The 17,624-nt window shown below is 43.4% G+C and overlaps 1 protein-coding gene across 29 annotated transcripts in view; it reads left to right on the forward strand.

Moving 5' to 3' along the window:
- RIMS1 (regulating synaptic membrane exocytosis 1) overlaps positions 1–17,624 on the forward strand; it is a 469,599-nt gene that overhangs the window by 331,064 nt on the left and 120,911 nt on the right. For 20 of the 29 annotated variants that reach the window (XM_073675553.1, XM_073675524.1, XM_073675526.1 and 17 more), the window contains 2 exons: positions 14,826–14,992; positions 16,552–16,769. The exons of the other annotated variants lie outside the window; for them this stretch is intronic. In XM_073675553.1, coding sequence (XP_073531654.1) covers positions 14,826–14,992; positions 16,552–16,769 — 385 coding nt within the window. The remainder of the gene's footprint in view (positions 1–14,825; positions 14,993–16,551; positions 16,770–17,624) is intronic. 29 annotated transcript variants of the gene reach the window in all.

The following is a 17,624-nucleotide window of genomic DNA, read 5'->3' on the forward strand; positions in this document are numbered from 1 at the left end:
GGGCACAGCTCATACCAGGATGCAACGGTATGCCTCTGTGCTGGTAACTAGGAGTTGTGATAAATTTGAAGGATGCATCTGTATACAGCTATACAGGGCACTAAGAGGAGAGGTATACTACAGGGGAGGGGCTTTGTGTACTGGGGCAGAGAGGAGAAATATACTACATGAGGGGCTGAAAGAGCAATGTACTGCAGGATAGGGCTTTGTATAGAGGAGTTGAGAGGAGAGATGTACTTTGTGTACAGGGGCTGAGGTTAGTTTAGCTGTGTTTGATACCTTTTGCAGAGAAACCAGTGATGTGGAACTGCAAATGCTGCTGTATTGATTCATATGACAAAGGATAATCTTCTGTCATATGCATCAATAGAGCAGCACTTGCACTTTCACAAAACTGACCTGTCAGCAGCGGCAACAAACATAACTCTGTACTGATGTTGAGGAGGATTGCAAGAGACTTGAGCTTTGCTATAACACACTAAGGATATAAAACCACAGAGCAGAATTGCTGCTGTAGATGGCCGAAGATAAAATTGTCTAGGCAGGGTACTGTACAGGGGCAGAAAGTGCACAGAATCATTAGACGAGTTCTAGATTCAGATTAGTTTGATGATAAGTCAGAAAAGTGAGGCTAGTCCTAAGCACACAGGAGGAGTGGGAGTCTGCAGCAATGATGAGAACCAAGTGCTGCTGGGAAATGTAGTTTTAGCAGATAAGAATATGATCCCCATTCAGCTATGTGAAACTGGACGCACAGAGGGGCAGATAGTGATGAAAAAAGACACAAGGTACAAGAAAGAAACTTTAGGTTGGGCTTAGTCTGTATGCTAAAAATTAGTAAACATTTACTGTGTTTTGTGAAAAATAATGCAATTGTACATTAATATTTGGGCACATGGCAGGACTTAGAATGAAAAGAGAGACATTTGGAGCACAGATTTTGTTAGAACTGTTTTCTATCACCAGTTGGCATTTATTTATCCACCTGTTAGAGGTATTCGTAAAGTGGAATAAACCCTTTAAATTTTGTAATCTACACCCCTCAAAGCACTTATCAAGGAGCCGAGTTACACTTTTCATCCCCAAAGTGTCTTCAAAAAATTAATGTGTGACAGATGGCAAAAAGTGAAAAATTTAAATTTTTTTCTTCTTTCCCAATTAGGGTTTATTTTATTTTTACGTTAAGGCTATGTGCCCACGATGCATTTTTTAAACGTTTCCGCATCGGCAATTCCGCTGCTTAAACGCGTGGTAGAAGGTCTGCCATGTTCCCTAATGGTAATCCGCATGTGCTGTGCACATGCTGCGGAAATTTCCTCTGCGGATTATCATTGCGGAAAAATATTCAGCACTACCGATTATTTTGCGGAAGCGCTGCGTTTTCGCCGCCATTGACTTGCATTGGAACGCATGGAATCCGCATCACTGCATCTGTACATGCGGATTCCATGCGTTTCAATGTGCGGATGATACCCGGGTTTGGAGAAGAGGAGACTCTCCTCCGGACCCAGGTACCATAGAACCTGTAAAAAAAAAAGAATAAAATAAAAAATATACATTATACTTACCTTCTGATGGCCCCCGGCGTCCTTGTCTCTGCTTGCCGGCAGCTCGCGGTAGACTAAAGGACCTGCGCTGACGTTATTTAGTTATGTGACGGGTCACGCGACCGCTGACGTAGGCCGGTCCTTAAATCTACCGCGAGCTGCCGGCAAACCAGGACGCATCGGATAAAGACTCCGGGGGCCATCAGAAGGTAAGTATATATTTATTTTTTACCATTCTTTCAGTCACACTATATAAATCCATGCCGGTTGCATGGATTTATATAGTGTGACCAAGTTGTCAAGCACTTTCCAAGTGATGCTAAAATCGCTTGGAAAGCGCTCGACAACCCGCATGCGGAAATGCATGTGAAGAACGCTTCACTTCCGCTTGTCCCTGGCAGGAAAAACGCATGTACAATCCGCATGCGTTTTTTTCTGCCAGGGAGATGCAGACACGCTCAGTAAAAAATCTGGAGCATTTCTGCATCGTGGTCACATAGCCTAACTGTGTGATATAAGTGAGTGACATTAATTTTCTTCTGTGTGTCAATATGATTAAGAAGATACCTTACATTTATGTATTACTATGTTTACAGAATAAAAATACTAATAAATATTTTTGGTGTCAATGTATTTTGGGAGTCATAACCTTTTTGGTTGACGGAGTTGTATGATGACTTATCTTTTGTAGGACAAGTTGGATTTTTTACTGGTACCATTTTAAAGTGTATGTGACTTTTTCATAACTTTTTATACCATCATTTGTGAAACGAGGTGCCTGGGGATGAGCGGACGCGTGGAAGGTCGGGTTCGGCCGCACTTTAGTCCAAAGTTCGGTTCTGGTACCAGAACTTGACCCTTAACCCCATATAAGTCAATGGGGATCCGAACTTTTGTGCTGTAAAATGGTTGTAGTAAGGGCTAGGGGACTACAAAAGGAAGCAAAATGGGAGTAAGAGCAGGACAATTGCCCTGCAAACAAATGTGGATATCTAAATTACTTAAAATAACATAGAATAAAAATATATAAAAAATATTAATCAGGAGGCGGAGGTTACAGTGGAGCAGTGCCTTCCATGTGTAGTTTACTGTACTTGTTAATAAATAAATGAAAAAAACAATGTGGTGTCCCCCCTATTTCTAATAACCAGCCAAGGGAAATCAGACAGCTGTGAGCTGGTCCTATTATGCTGGGAAAGGTCCAATGTCCATAATGCGTCCCAGCCTATTTATATCAGTCCCCAGCTGTCTGCTTTGCCTTTGCTGGTTATTAAAAATGTGGGGACCCAAAAAAAATTACATAGGGTCCCCCCCTATTTTTAGTAACCAGCTAAGGAAAAGCAGAGAGCTCAGGGCTGATATTAATAGGCTGATAAGGTCCATGGATATTGGCCCCTTCCCAGCCTAATAGGACCAGCCCTCAGCCGCCCCAGAAATTGCGCATCAATTAATTATGGAGCTTAGCCTCGGCTCTTCCAGTTTGCCCTGGTGAGGAGAAAATCGGGGTAAAAGTTTTTGGGGTTGATGTCAGCTGTGTAATGTCAGCTGGCATCAAGCCCAGGGGTTAGTATGGAGAGGCATCTACCAGACACCCCCATTACTAACACCGTATTTAAAAATAAAAAGACACAGACACGGGAAAAATAAAGTTTATTTGAATAAAGACTCCCCCACACATTCCCTGGTTTACCTATTTATTGTTAAAAACTAATCACTGCAGCTCTGGCGTAATCCTCGATGTTCCCACGACGTCCAGCGATTCTCTAGTGCAAACTATGGAGCGTCATTCTGAGAACCATGCTTCGTGGGTTACTCGCGATCATGTCTCATGAACTATGATGTCAGTAACGTCATTGTGGGTTTTCCTTATGGAGTTCATTGGGCAAGCTAAGTGACTAGCTACTTTTATAGGTCTGGTTGTTACAGACATATTGATGTCAAATATGTGTAGTTTTTTCCCATTACTAAAGTACTAAAAAGAGCAATTTACTTTTTTAATCAGCCATGATCTAAAAAATAAATTCTTCTAAACATTCTTATTACCTTGTAGTAATACAATCAATGCACAGGGACAGAAAGACTATCATACACTATCACACATCATAAATCCCCTTCTTTCTTGTTCTTGCAGTCTGTCAGCTCTTCTGCTGCTACCCCGTTTTTTCCTTCACACTGGCTTAAATCAGAATAGGCATTTTATGTAGTTATGACCCTGTCCAAGTTGTCAATGGTTAAAGTGAGAATTGGTAGTAACACACCTACAGCTCTCACTCCATTGTTAATCTCAACTTCAGAGCCAGCCCTTGATCGCTTCTGCATCTGTGATCCAGGCTAAGACATAGTCATGGCCGAAAGTGTTCGCACCCTTGAAATTGTTCCAGAAAATGAAGTATTTCTCCCAGAAAATTATTGCAATTACACATGTTTGTTAAATACATGTTTATTCCCTTTGTGTGTGTTGGAACAACACAAAAAAAAACAGAGAAAAAAAAAATCTAATTGGACATAATTTCACACAAAACCCAAAAAATGGGCCAGACTAAATTGTTGGCACCCTCAACTTAAAGGAAACCTGTCAGCAGGATTTTGCTAAGCAAACTACAGGCATTCTCATGTTGTGGCTGTTGCACTAATTAAAATGATATCTGAGGTGAAGAAATAAGGTGGTTCTTGTGTAATCAGTGTTTGCAGTTTTGAGTTAATGATATTCTCCTGCTTCGGGCCTGTAGGCAAGGTCTTTCCTTGGTGGTCTAGGCCAGATCACCAAGATAAGACCTGCCCACAGGCCCGCCCCAAAACACAAGTATGTTTCTCATCATACAGCCAGCCAGCGAGAGAGAGACAGCCAGCGAGAGAGAGACAGCCAGCGAGAGAGAGACAGCCAGAGAGAGAGATAGCCAGAGAGAGGCAGTCAGCCAGAGAGAGACAGACATAGAGAGACAGACAGAGAGACTCTGGCTGGCTGTCTCTCTCTGGTTGGCTAGCTCTATCCCTCTCTGGCTGGCTGTCTTTCTCTGGCTGGCTGGCTCTCTGGCTCTCTCTCTGTCTCTGGCTGTCTCTCTCTGTCTGTCTGGCTGACTCCCTCTCTGGCTGGCCGTCTCCCTCTCTGATTGGCTGTCTCCCTCTCTGACTGACTGTCTCCCTCTCTGGCTGGCTGTCTCTATAATAAGGAACATACTTGTGCTTTGGGGCAAGCCTGTGGGCAGGTCTTATCTTAGTCATCTGGCTCAAAGCACCAAGGAAAGACCCTGCCTACAGTCCTACCCCGAAGCATGGCATGTCATTAACTCAAAACTGCAAACACTGATTACACAAGAACCACAACATGGATTTCTTCAACTCTGGTATCATTTTAATCAGTGCAACAGCCCCAACATGACCCTCTGTATTTCACTCTGTCTCCCAAACTAATGAAGGTACAATTTGTGCCTTATGTAGGAAAACAGTGCTATAATAAGTGAATGCGCTCATTGATTGGCTGCAGAGTTATAAAGCTGTCTTATTCTTCCTGTCTATACTATGTGTGAGTTCTGCCTGCAGGATTGCTACCGTATCCTATAAGATGTAGCCTGTCTCCTCTGCCTCCTGTTTGAAAGAGCTGGCCAGAAGAAACAAATCACAAACAGGAGGCAGGGGAGACATGTTGAAGCTGCATCATATCAAATACACAGAGACTCTGCAGTGTGAAAGAACAGCAGTTCATTATCACTGATTTACCAATGCTGGACCTAGATAGTACTCAGATAAGACAGGGTCTTTCACAAACATGAGGTTATTGAACAATAGGCGTTAAAGCCCCCGTCACACTAAGCGAGATCGCTAGTGAGATCGCTGCTGAGTCACAAGTTTTGTGACGCAACAGCGACCTCAGTAGCGATCTCGCTACGTTTGACACTTAGCAGCGACCAGGCCCCTGCTGTGAGATTGCTGGTCGTGTTGGAATGGTCTGGACATTTCTTTGATCATTGAGGTCCCGCTGGGTAGCATGTATCGGTGTGTTTGACACCTTACCAACGACCTTGTTAACGACTCAGACACAGAAACACATAGGCGTGCATCGTTATACAGATCGCTACGGGTCGCTGCATCGCTGCTGCGTCATTGGGAAGATCTGACTGTTTGACATCTCACCAGCGACCACATAGCGACGCAGCAACGATCCGTGACAGGTCATATCGTTGTCGGGATCGCTGTAGTGTCGCTTAGTGTGACGGGGCCTTAAGGCTAAAATTCACAAAATACTAATCAGCAGAGCAAGGTCAGTACATATCCTTAAAGATGTGATCTCATTTGAATTCTCAGGGTGGGCTACTAAACCTTTTACCACCAGTAAATGCCTTCCTGCTGGTACCCATGGCCAGTCCCTCAAAAAAAGAGGCTGCCATGTCCTAATTAAAAAATCTAAACTTTATTTGAGGTTTTAAGTAGAAATTTAGGTATGGCTTGGAAACCATTCCCTAACAAGTTCATAAATCATAGTCTTGAAAATCAGCAGCCTTCATACAGCTGTAAGGTGCCCCAGCGAGGTAGTCGTGGGCGAGCTGTAGCCCCCTCTCGCTCTGGCACCCTACAGACAATTCGTGTCCTCCCTCTGATGTGTGGCTGTGTATGTGGTGCTCTCCACTTACTTCAAACCATCCGATCGCGGCTGTCTCCAGGCATTTCTCTTCTGGGACCAGGGCAGCAATAAATTCAGAGGACATGAGGTTCTTAACCAGAACTTGAACTTTACTTGGGGAAGAGGAATATGTACAATATTTACAGGCAGATATAATGGATAAGGCCCGACAGGTTATTATCTCTCTCACAGGCGCTGGCAACATCTTCAGCCCTGGTTCCCTCTTTAAGTGAAGCATCTCTGTGACTCTAATCTCTAGCCCAAGAGACTCTTCTGCAATACCAACAGTGACCTCAATCCGATCTCTCCCCCACATCTTAGCCTGGAGTCCTATTTATCTTCCTCTGCTTCCTGCAGACTAGAAGTGCCCTGGGTCCTCACTACCTCTGATGAGTTTCTCCGGCCAGCTAACAGGACTCTTGCTCTTGAGTAGGGAGACTTCACACTGGTGATCCCACTGTCTGAGGGTATGGAGCTCCTGTCTACCCTAGCAGCCACTATATTGTCCAGCTGCCCGCACAGTTCACTGTCCTATCTCTTAATGAACATCTCTTCCTGCTTCTGGAAACTAAGCAGGGATTTTCTTAAGGTGCCCACCCTCTGTGAGCGGTCATCACTCAGTGTTAACCCATCACTGTTTGTAACAGTGCTAGCAGACTCAACCTGACATCTGCACCCAGGACAGTGGCATCTTGTGGCTGTTTACAGGTACTGCAGCCCACAAGGAATTATGCCAGGAACAAGCTCTATATCACTCAAGGCTTGATCAGGGCACTAAGTTCCCCCTTTACTCTGCTGACTGGACCACTGAAACTAACCCCTTAGCTTGGCCTACCAACAGTTCAGAGAGGTCTAACTACAGGAACACTTCTTTTAACTATCTCAGTGCCAAGGGAAGGCTACGCCCTTCCCCATTATTACATTCCCCCATACTTTAATGTTGGTCGTCCCCGACCACACTAAACAATCAATACATATCAGCAGCATATCACATTACTACATTTACTAAAACATTTTAGTACACGACTGGTCCTGAAGTCTTCTTCTTGAGCGGGAGGCCGGCCCTTCTCGGTTAAGGGCCCCGTAACTGCAATTCAGGACAGTCCATTATCAGCTTTCAAACTTCTCAAAAGTAACGGTCCTTCTCGGCAAGGACCCTGGAAACACAATGTCCATGTCCATATTTTTAAGACAGGTCACACACCAATAGCCCTCAATCTCCTTTGAAGGCTGCATTCTGAGGCACACGGTCACAGGGAGCACCCCGTGAGTCACTTTCTTCTTGGCGCTAGCGGGGGTCACCGTTCTTCCCGCTAGGCCGCAAGTCTCTTAGATTTAGAGGACAGTCATCCTCACAGTGTGCCTCAGTGTTTCAAATTCCAGCAGAAAAAGGCGCAACAAGCTCAACAAAAATAAAAATAGAAGTAAACACAAAAAGAGCAGCTCCCTTGGGCACACAACTCCAGTGCTGCTTAAGGCCTTCCTGGCCTGGGAGGTAGGGGAACAGTCTTCCTGCAGGACGCCGGCCTTGGAAGGGGGCAAGAATCCTTTAGGGGCTTCTCTAGCCCAGCGCTGCAGGGCCTCTCTCTTGGCCCTTCGCCGAAAGACCTCCTCGTCCTTCTCAAGGACATCTTCCCACTTATACGGTCGGGTGAGTGCAGCCGCATACCACCCTCTAGAGCATTCACACTTTACAAAGTGTACGATGTCTCCCACATGCAGGTTGTGGAGACGGTCGGGCAGATAGTCCCGCTTAATCACTTCACGGGTCACGAACACCTCGTGCCCAGTCCATTCCTCTTCCAGAAATCTGTACCCCTCATGGATACGGAACTCTATGACCCGCCCCCGGGTCTGGGAAGCTTCCACTGACTCCCTCTGCGCCGCGTTGGACCCTTCCAGCCAGCCCCTCAGGAAGGTGTCAGTCCACCGCCGCTGTTCATGTGGCGTCATCGGGGGGTTGCAGGTAGTCCACCTCAGACTACCGAGCTCGGCATAACGCTTCGCCGAGGGGGCATTTAGGGCCTCTAGTGCCAACTGCCAAAAATCTTCCCGCGCGGCCTTCCTTCTAAGAGGCCTCGCCTCTGCATCAGCTCCTTCAGGCCTAGGGGCCTCCACCGCTGTCCCGGGAGTTGTCATTAGTGGCTCCGCAAGCGGGACCAGCCACCAGGGTATGGGCCGCTCACCTTCTTCCGACCGTGCTGTGTCAGCTGCTTCGGCCCCACCGGGACGTCCTCCGCCCTCCCCCAAGGAGGAAGCATCGTCCGGCATCCGGCTCCAACTCCACACACGCAGTTCATGGATGAGCAGACCCATCTCCGGGTCAGGCCCAGTGGACCACTGGACGGCCACTGGGGGCAAAGGCAAAGACTCACGGGCAGCGTCCACGGGTGAGTGACTTCCGACTGCGGCCCCTGGGGTGGTCAACTTTAGGATTTCCTCCTTGCCGCTCATCTCGGACAGGTCTTCCGATCCTCCGCCTGCCATCTTCTTAAAGCGTCCACTGCAGCACCTCCTTCCTCTCGCAGGCTGAGCAGAAAATGGCGCTGGTCGCTTACCGATGACGCACGTCCAACTCCTCCTCTTTCTGGGCCGGCCTTCTGACGTGACCGCCGCGTCACTCGTCACTCTCGGCAGCTCCGCCTTCAGCCGCGCCCCTTCTTTGTGCGCGTTGATACTCACTGGGCCGGACTTCACTTTGCGCCGTGCCCTCTTCCTCACTGGACGTCCCATCCTGGGACGCATCTTCACTGCTGGGCCCATCCTTCTTGGGGCCGGAACTCGTAGGGGCTGGACATCTTTTCGCGCTCTCCTGCGCCGTCCACTCCCACGATAGGCGGTTCTTCTCCTAGACTTTACCGCCACTGTCACCATCTTGGAATCCATGCTTCGGGTCGCCGTCTTGGGCCGCATGCCTTCCAACACTTTCTCTTTAGTGTTCTGCGTCGGCTCTTCCCCGTTTTCTTCATGCGAGGAGCTCGCATCCTGCTGACTACGCCACATGTAAGGTGCCCCAGTGAGGTAGTCGTGGGCGAGCTGTAGCCCCCTCTCGCTCTGGCACCCTACAGACAATTTGTGTCCTCCCTCTGATGTGTGGCTGTGTATGTGGTGCTGTCCACTTACTTCAAACCATCCGATCGCGGCTGTCTCCAGGCATTTCTCTTCTGGGACCAGGGCAGCAATAAATTCAGAGGACACAAGGTTCTTAACCAGAACTTGAACTTTACTTGGGGAAGAGGAATATGTACAATATTTACAGGCAGATATAATGGATAAGGCCCGACAGGTTATTATCTCTCTCACAGGCGCTGGCAACATCTTCAGCCCTGGTTCCCTCTTTAAGTGAAGCATCTCTGTGACTCTAATCTCTAGCCTAAGAGACTCTTCTGCAATACCAACAGTGACCTGGATCCGATCTCTCCCCCATGTCTTAGCCTGGAGTCCTATTTATCTTCCTCTGCTTCCTGCAGACTAGAAGTGCCCCGGGTCCTCACTACCTCTGATGAGTTTCTCCGGCCGGCTAACAGGACTCTTGCTCTTGCGTAGGGAGACTTCACACTGGTGATCCCACGGTCTGAGGGTATGGAGCTCCTGTCTACCCTAGCAGCCACTATATTGTCCAGCTGCCCGCACAGTTCCCTGTCCTATCTCTTAATGAACATCTCTTCCTGCTTCTGGAAACTAAGCAGGGATTTTCTTAAGGTGCCCACCCTCTGTGAGCTGTCATCACTCAGTGTTAACCCATCACTGTCTGTAACACTGCTTGCAGACTCAACCTGACATCTGCACCCAGGACAGTGGCATCTTGTGGCTGTTTACAGGTACTGCAGCCCACAAGGAATTATGCCAGGAACAAGCTCTATATCACTCAAGGCTTGATCAGGGCACTAAGTTCCCCCTTTACTCTGCTGACTGGACCACTGAAGCTAACCCCTTAGCTTGGCCTACCAACAGTTCAGAGAGGTCTAACTACAGGAACACTTCTTTTAACTATCTCAGTGCCAAGGGAAGGCTACACCCTTCCCCATTATTACACAGCTATAGGTATAGCACCTGATCAGTTTATTAATGTTTAATTCCTGACCCTTGCTTGGAGCTCGCCCGGCTCCACTGGGACAACACATATATAATCTTTTACAGGACTCTTTACGGATCAATAGCATTTAAATGAACCACTCACTCTTAGTAGTCAAATTACAGGACTTTGTCTTCCATTTATTTTTATTCCACATCAAATGTTTACAATACATTAATATTACTGAAGTGCTTCTACCCCATCCCCTGAGACTCTTCATTATGTAATGTTTTGGGAGGGACATGAACTCTTCCTTATGAGAAAGGAAAGAGGTATTTCACCCTTACCAGAAGAAATATTTAGCAGACACACATTAAAGGATTGTTCCATTTTCCTTATACTTTTGGCTAAATAAAGAGGAAAGTGTCAGTTGTGATAAAAGCGGAGGATGTTTCATCACAAAGGATCAAATGGCCACAGAAATTGTGACTCAGCGAATAACCAGTCTAACAGGGATTGACCATCAGGCTCTGATCCTAATAGATTAAAGGGGCACTTTGGGGAGATAAAAAGTATTTTAATGGACATGCTTTCATAAACTATAAAGCTGATATCCATAGTATTGTTTGTAAATCTGACAGTACCTGCTATTGAATGTGACAGTCGATCTGCTCTTTAGTGCTTCCTCTCCCTTTTGGGATGTTACGTCACAGATCAGGGGGTGCAGCCTGCTCACGGCTTCTAGTAACGGCCAGTGCCCTTATAACATCTCCTTTTATGCAGTCTGAGGTCAGGGGGTATGGCCAGCCCCTGCCAACTATTTCCAAATAATGTCACCCATAATCTCTACTAATCCATTGAGAAACAAACTGAAATCATTTTTAGGGGTTAATAAAAATAACAAAACTTAGATAATGTTGTTGCATATTTGGGTATGTGATTATGTTCAGCATTAGCAAATCACATTTATATTTGTTAAATAGTAGTCAGTACACCACTGCCATCATTTAAAATGATTTTGATTAACTCCATATAAATTTTAGCTGTTCTAGTAGGATTTTCCTGACATTTTCTTAGTAGAATTTACAGCAAAAATCACGGTCCGTGAACAGCTTACAACACAGCAATGGGATCTCATTGTTGAAAGTTATCAGTCAGAAGGGTACAAAAATTTTTCCAAGGCATTAGATATACCATGGAACACTGTGAAGAAAAAGATCCTGGAGATGCCAAAAGCCCTACAGCAACATTAAATCAGCTGGAGGAACTCTGGCAAGTACTGGCTTTGTATTGCATTGTGACAGTAATTGCCCGTAATCGTCATATATCTGACCTGTGGGGTAGGGTGGCAAGATGGAAGCCTATTTTTTTTTTACAAAGAAAAATATCCCAGCCCGGGTATGTTTCGCAAAAAACTATAGCAAGTCTATAGCATGTGGGAAAGGTTGATATACTCCAATGAGACCAAGGTTGAACTTTTTGGCCATAATTCTGAAAGTCATTGTTTGGCATAAAGCTAACACTTCACATCACCAAAAGAACACCGTATCTACAGTGAAGCATGGTGAAAATAGCATTTTGTTTTGGGGCTGTTTTTCAGCAGCTGATCTGGGGCTTTTGTCACGTTAGAGGGAATTATGAACATGTCCAGATATCAGACAATTTCGCATCAGAACCTCCAGGCCTCTGCTAGAAAGCTTAAGATGAAGAGGAATTTAACCTTTCAGCACGACATCGACCCTAAGCATACCTCCAAATCAACAAAAGAATGTTTTCACCCGAAGATCTAAGTTTTGGAATGGTCCAGACCTGTATCCAAATGAAAATCTGTGAGTGTCCCTGAAGAGGGCTGTGCCCATTGATGACCTCACAATCTGACAGATTTGGAGTACTATTGCAAGGAAGAATGGGCAGAAAATTTCAATTCTAGTTGTGCCATGCTGATAGACGTCTAACCAAAAAGACTGAATGATGTCATAAAATGAAATGGTACTTCAGCAAAGGATTAGTTTAAGGGTGTGCATATTTATGCAACAACATTATTTTAGTTCTTTTTTTTTTATTTTCCCCCTCACAATGATTTAATTAAGTTTTTCAATTGTACAGATTTTCGGGAACATTAAAGGTGGAAAAAGTTCTAGAATGATTCTTCTTGGTATGATTTTTTTACATGACAAAAAACAGACATTTTAACACTGGTGTGTAGACTTTATATATCCATGTGATTTTAGGTCAAATATACACTGATAAGCAAAAGGGTAACAATGTTTTGAACTTTTGACTTTCAGGCTCCATATCTCACCATCCATTACTGCTTCAAACTTGAGACTACCATCATTTTATAGACAATTATCTTGGCTATCTCATGCATAAATTTGACTTGCAGCTATTTTGCATATAAATTATGCAGATACTTGTTGTATCACTGCATTGTTACTGTTTTGCTCCTAAAACTCTTAACTTTTCATGTCTTTGACTAGATTTAAGCATGTTTGAATCTGATCCCCGGTTTCTTCTACACGTTCCCAGACTTGGAGCATACTGATCAAATGCACAAGTGTTCGATTGGGTTGAGGTCTGGGGACTGTGAGGACCAATCCAGCACCTCTACTTCATTGTCATTGAACCATTTCTTTGCCAATCTCGACATATGCTTTGGGTCATTGTCCTGCTGGAACACTATGTCGTACTTTTCATACCCATAGTACTCATAGTACCCATAGTACTTGAGTGTATAAAGTAACTCATCTTGTAGGATACTCACATATAGCTCAGCATTGAGACCACCATCCATCCTGGTCAAATATACAACGCCTTTGGCTGTGAAACCACCCCATATCATCAGGCTCCCTCCACCGAACTTGACAGTTCCTTCAATTTCTCGATCCTTTAGCCCCTTTTTCCCTTGTTTTTACCAGTCCCATTTGCACCCATCAGAGCCTAGTCTATTGACTTCCGCCTCATCGCTTCAAATAACCCATTTCCAATCTTCTGCTGTCCACTTTTTGCACTTTTTTGCAGACTCGAGCCGACGCTTCTTAGGATGATATTCAAGTCAAGGCTTCTTCACCTTTTTTTGAGCCACCATTCCAGACTTATGTTACATGTGTCGCACAGTTCTTGCATGGACGTCTGTGATCTCACTATCACGAAGCATATGAGCCACCTCCACTGTCGTGTTTGTCATGCCAGAACTGATAGACTTTTTGATGAGCCGACTTACTGACTCTGATATATTGCCTGGACGTCCACCTCTTGCCTTTTGAATGTTTGGACGGACTTCATTTCGAATTCTTCCAACTTTCATGGCACTCACATTCTTCAGTTTGGCAATTTTCTTGGCTGAAAGACCGCTATCGATGAGCTTGATGATGCTGTTTCTCTTTTCTTGGGAAATCTTCTTCATGGCTGCTCCTCGATTTGAACCAGTGACCCTTTCGCTTGAGAATTAAACTAATAACACACTGAGCTGTTAGGAAATGTGAGAACAGGTTTTATTTTGTAATATACAGGAAGGAAAAGATTTTTCCACCACCAGGAGCAAAACAGTAACAGTGCAGTGACATGACAAGAATATGCATAACTAATTATATGCTAAATAGTTGCAAGACAAATTTATGTATGAGATAGCCCAGATGATTGTCTATAAAATAATGATAGTGACACATTCAAAGCAGTAGTGGATGGTGAGATATGGAGCTTGAAAGTCAAAATTTCAAAACACTGTTACCCTTTTGCTCGTCTGTGTATACAGAAATATGGACCATTCTGAGGGATTCACAAATTTTCAAGCACCACTGTACACTCCTGCTCTTCAGATACTTCACGTTTTACTTTGGAGCAGTGGAGGACATCACTCCTGACCTGCAATGAAGATAATAACTTTCTATTCTCCTTAATAAAGGGGATCATAGTTACATTGCATTCATACAACAAAATGGAAAACATTCCCTTGACTGACAGATACCCATTTAACAACTTTGCTTGGCGATTTTATTAGTACATAACGAGATTACCAACCACATTGATTAGATTTCTTTTGAAAACATAAATATGGGGATCAATAAAATAAAATTTCCAATTTAATTATAACTAATTAAAGAGGATCTTATTAGCTTATTAGCACTTTTATAGAACATATTACAGTATGTAATTGCATTATGAGCAATTTCTAAAATGCTTATCTGTTTCCTGAGGATAATACAGAAGAGCGTCAGCGGTAAACTACCATTCCTGGTAGCTTCTCTCCCGGTGTTATAAATGTCACCTGTAGTTTATGAATAGAGATAACAAGTGGACTGTTTTGACGCCTCTTAACACATTACTCCAGCCTCCTTCCACTTAATATTTAAAATTTCTAAAAATACAGTTCTTATATTAAAATGGCAATGAGAGCTATTTTGAAGTGTGTATATATGTATGTGTATGTGTATATATATATATATATATATATATTTATATATATATATATATATATACATACATTATATACATGTATATATATGGTATATATACATTATATACGTGTGTGTACACTATAATCATAAATAATGTATTATATAGCTTACTCTGAAGATATTTTGTGAAGAGTGCGAGGTTTTACGAGTTTAAAGTACTTTTTTAAAGACTTATTCTCTCCTTGTAGTACAACATGCATAAAGATCAATATCGAAGTTGTGACAACGTCTCAGCCAAATCATCAGATAGTGATGTCAGCGATGTGTCAGCCATTTCCCGTACCAGTAGTGCCTCACGTCTCAGCAGCACAAGCTTTATGTCCGAGCAATCTGAGCGTCCAAGCAGAAGGCTCTGGTAAGAGGAAATAAAGGTTTATTAATTTAATTGAATGTTTCCATTTACTGACTGGCAGAGCGCATTGAAATTGAGGAATCTATGCACGTAATCAGTATTTATATGGTCATCTTACTAAAGCTATATGATTTCAGTATTTTAGGGATAGTGTAATTAAAGGGGTTGTCCACTACTAGGAAAACTCCTTGTTGATCGAATTGTTTGGCCCTAATAAAATAAAAAAATCTATACTCACCTCCCGTCCTGGTGCTGTTCCAGTAGTGTCAGCACTCGCGATCCCGGCACTTTGGTGCGGTGGAATGACACGTGACACCAGCGACCAATCAGTGCTCGCGTCACTGTCCCCGTCTTGAACATGAAGATGTGCGAACATGTTCAATTGGTACGTAGGTGGGGACAGTGACTCTACTGCTGCTTGGGCGCTGGGCACCACGTGTCATTCCACCGCACCAGAGCTCCGGGACGCAAGTGCTGACACCGCTGGAATGGCGGTGAGTATAGTTTTTTTTTATTTCATCGGGGCCAAACATTTAGTTCAAGAAGACGTTGTCCTAGTAGTGGACAACTCCTTTAATTTGTGATTATACATATATTAAATGGTATAATTGAGAAATATAGAGCAGAATTATCTTGCAGTGTAATGGAAATGTAGAACTTTTTGGCATATTGATTGTATATTCTGTAAATATTTGGGGGGCTCATCTCAGTAATGAAGGTTCCAGGTCACCTCTTTCTTATAAATAGGTGGCCTCACAGGCAGTTGTTGGATGGTAGATGTGTGATCATACAGTTATGGAGTATCTGATCACTCTTTCATAAATTCTTTCCATTACCGCATTATATTAAAAGAGTTTCCCATATTCAAGATCCTATCCCAATATGTAGTGGCGTACTAATAATAATACTAGGAAATACTTCCAATTAGAAAAGTAGTATAGTTCTTCTGCTATGTCACTTACCCCATGTAGTGCATTGCAGTTGCTTAGGTGTCCATGGTTGCGACCACTCACATGCTGACAGTTAGTTGTTAGTGGTCTTAACTATGGATATCTAAGCTACTGCAATGCCTTGCACATGGGGTAAGCAACACAGCGAATCAGAACAACTATACTACATTTCTAATTGGAGATGTCTGCTAATATTATTATTACATCTACTACATATTGGAATAGGATTTTAGAGGTGGGAATATCCCTTTAATGTTATATGGGCAGACTTTTAAGAGTTTTTAATATTTCTGATAAAGTTGTTTTCAGATTTTTCATTCCAAGTTATTCCCTATCTAAGTGATAGGCAATAACTAAATAATAGTATGTGCCTGATGAAGAGGCCTGAGTAGTCTGGAAAGCTTGCAACTTGTTACCTTCTTTTCAGTTAGCCATTAAAAGGTATCAGCCACTGAGGACTCTCAAATCTAAATATTTTCCAAAAATTCTAAATCTGATTTTATGAAGTGTATGTTTGACTGTACGCTCTTATATTATACAATGTACTCCAACATGTCGTGCTTTTAAGTATGTTGAACATTTCTGGAATATTGCTCTGTTTATTTCACCCAGGATGCAAGGCAGACGGATGGGATATTCAGGGAGAATCACTAAGAGCACAAGTGTAAGTGGAGAGATCTACAAGCTAGAACACAATGATGGAAGCCAGTCTGATACCGCTGTGGGTACTGTTATGACATCTGGAAAGAAAAGAAGACCAAGCTTGAGTGCCAAAGTTGTTGCCATAGTGTCCCGGAGAAGTAGAAGCACATCACAGCTTAGCCAAACGGGTGAGTGGTATTGTTTCTTCCCCATTTACTACCAGAGAAATGTGCTTGCAAATTTTATTCCACAGGAAAAGGTTTGAGAAAAAAAGAAGAAATGTGCTGAATATGGATGACCATTCTCTAACGTTATAGCATTTGTACAATTCCCTACAGTTTCTTAGAAATGCATGCAAGTCTTATTATGTGATTTAAATATTTGCTGTGGAAAAAGCGTCAGTTCTGTATACCTACTTCCTTTCATTCTTATGGTATATATTACTTTTATTTCATTTTTTTTCTCATCAAGTGAAATAGTTGCTTTCGCACATGGAATACTGTATGCAGCATACATTTACAGATTGGGAGCCACTCTTTGATTTCTTGCAACCTTAGGGCCTGTTCACACATTGCTTTTTTAACTGTTTCTGCCTGCGCATTTTTGCCGTGGAAAAAACACAGCATTTTACACTACCAGCAAAGTGCATGGGATTTGTGAAATCTTATGCACATGCTGCTTATTTATTTCCTTAACGGTTTGAACCTTCAAGGCATTTTTCTGAGTTCTTACAGTGTTTTTGCAGCGTTTTCATGGGAAAAAAAATCATCAGAAACACACAGATTTTTCCAGCATTTTTTTCCTGCCAACACTCTGGTTTCTCCAGCAGGAAAATTTTCTACAAATACTAAACTTGAGCACGCACCCTTACTATCAAGGACTTGAACCCATCACCATTACTAACACAGCTGTTTTAGTAGATACATGTTGGAATAATAACTCCACATTGTGCTGTTGTTCTATTATTCCTCTGAGAAATAACTGGGTGTAACCATTCCCTATGTCAAAGAGGTGTGTCTCTACACACTCTGATACTCTCAGCA

Source organism: Phyllobates terribilis, unplaced genomic scaffold (genome assembly GCF_046119375.1).
Source record: "Phyllobates terribilis strain yellow unplaced genomic scaffold, ASM4611937v1 Scaffold_3__8_contigs__length_932513732, whole genome shotgun sequence".
NCBI classification, from domain to species: Eukaryota; Metazoa; Chordata; class Amphibia; order Anura; family Dendrobatidae; genus Phyllobates; species Phyllobates terribilis.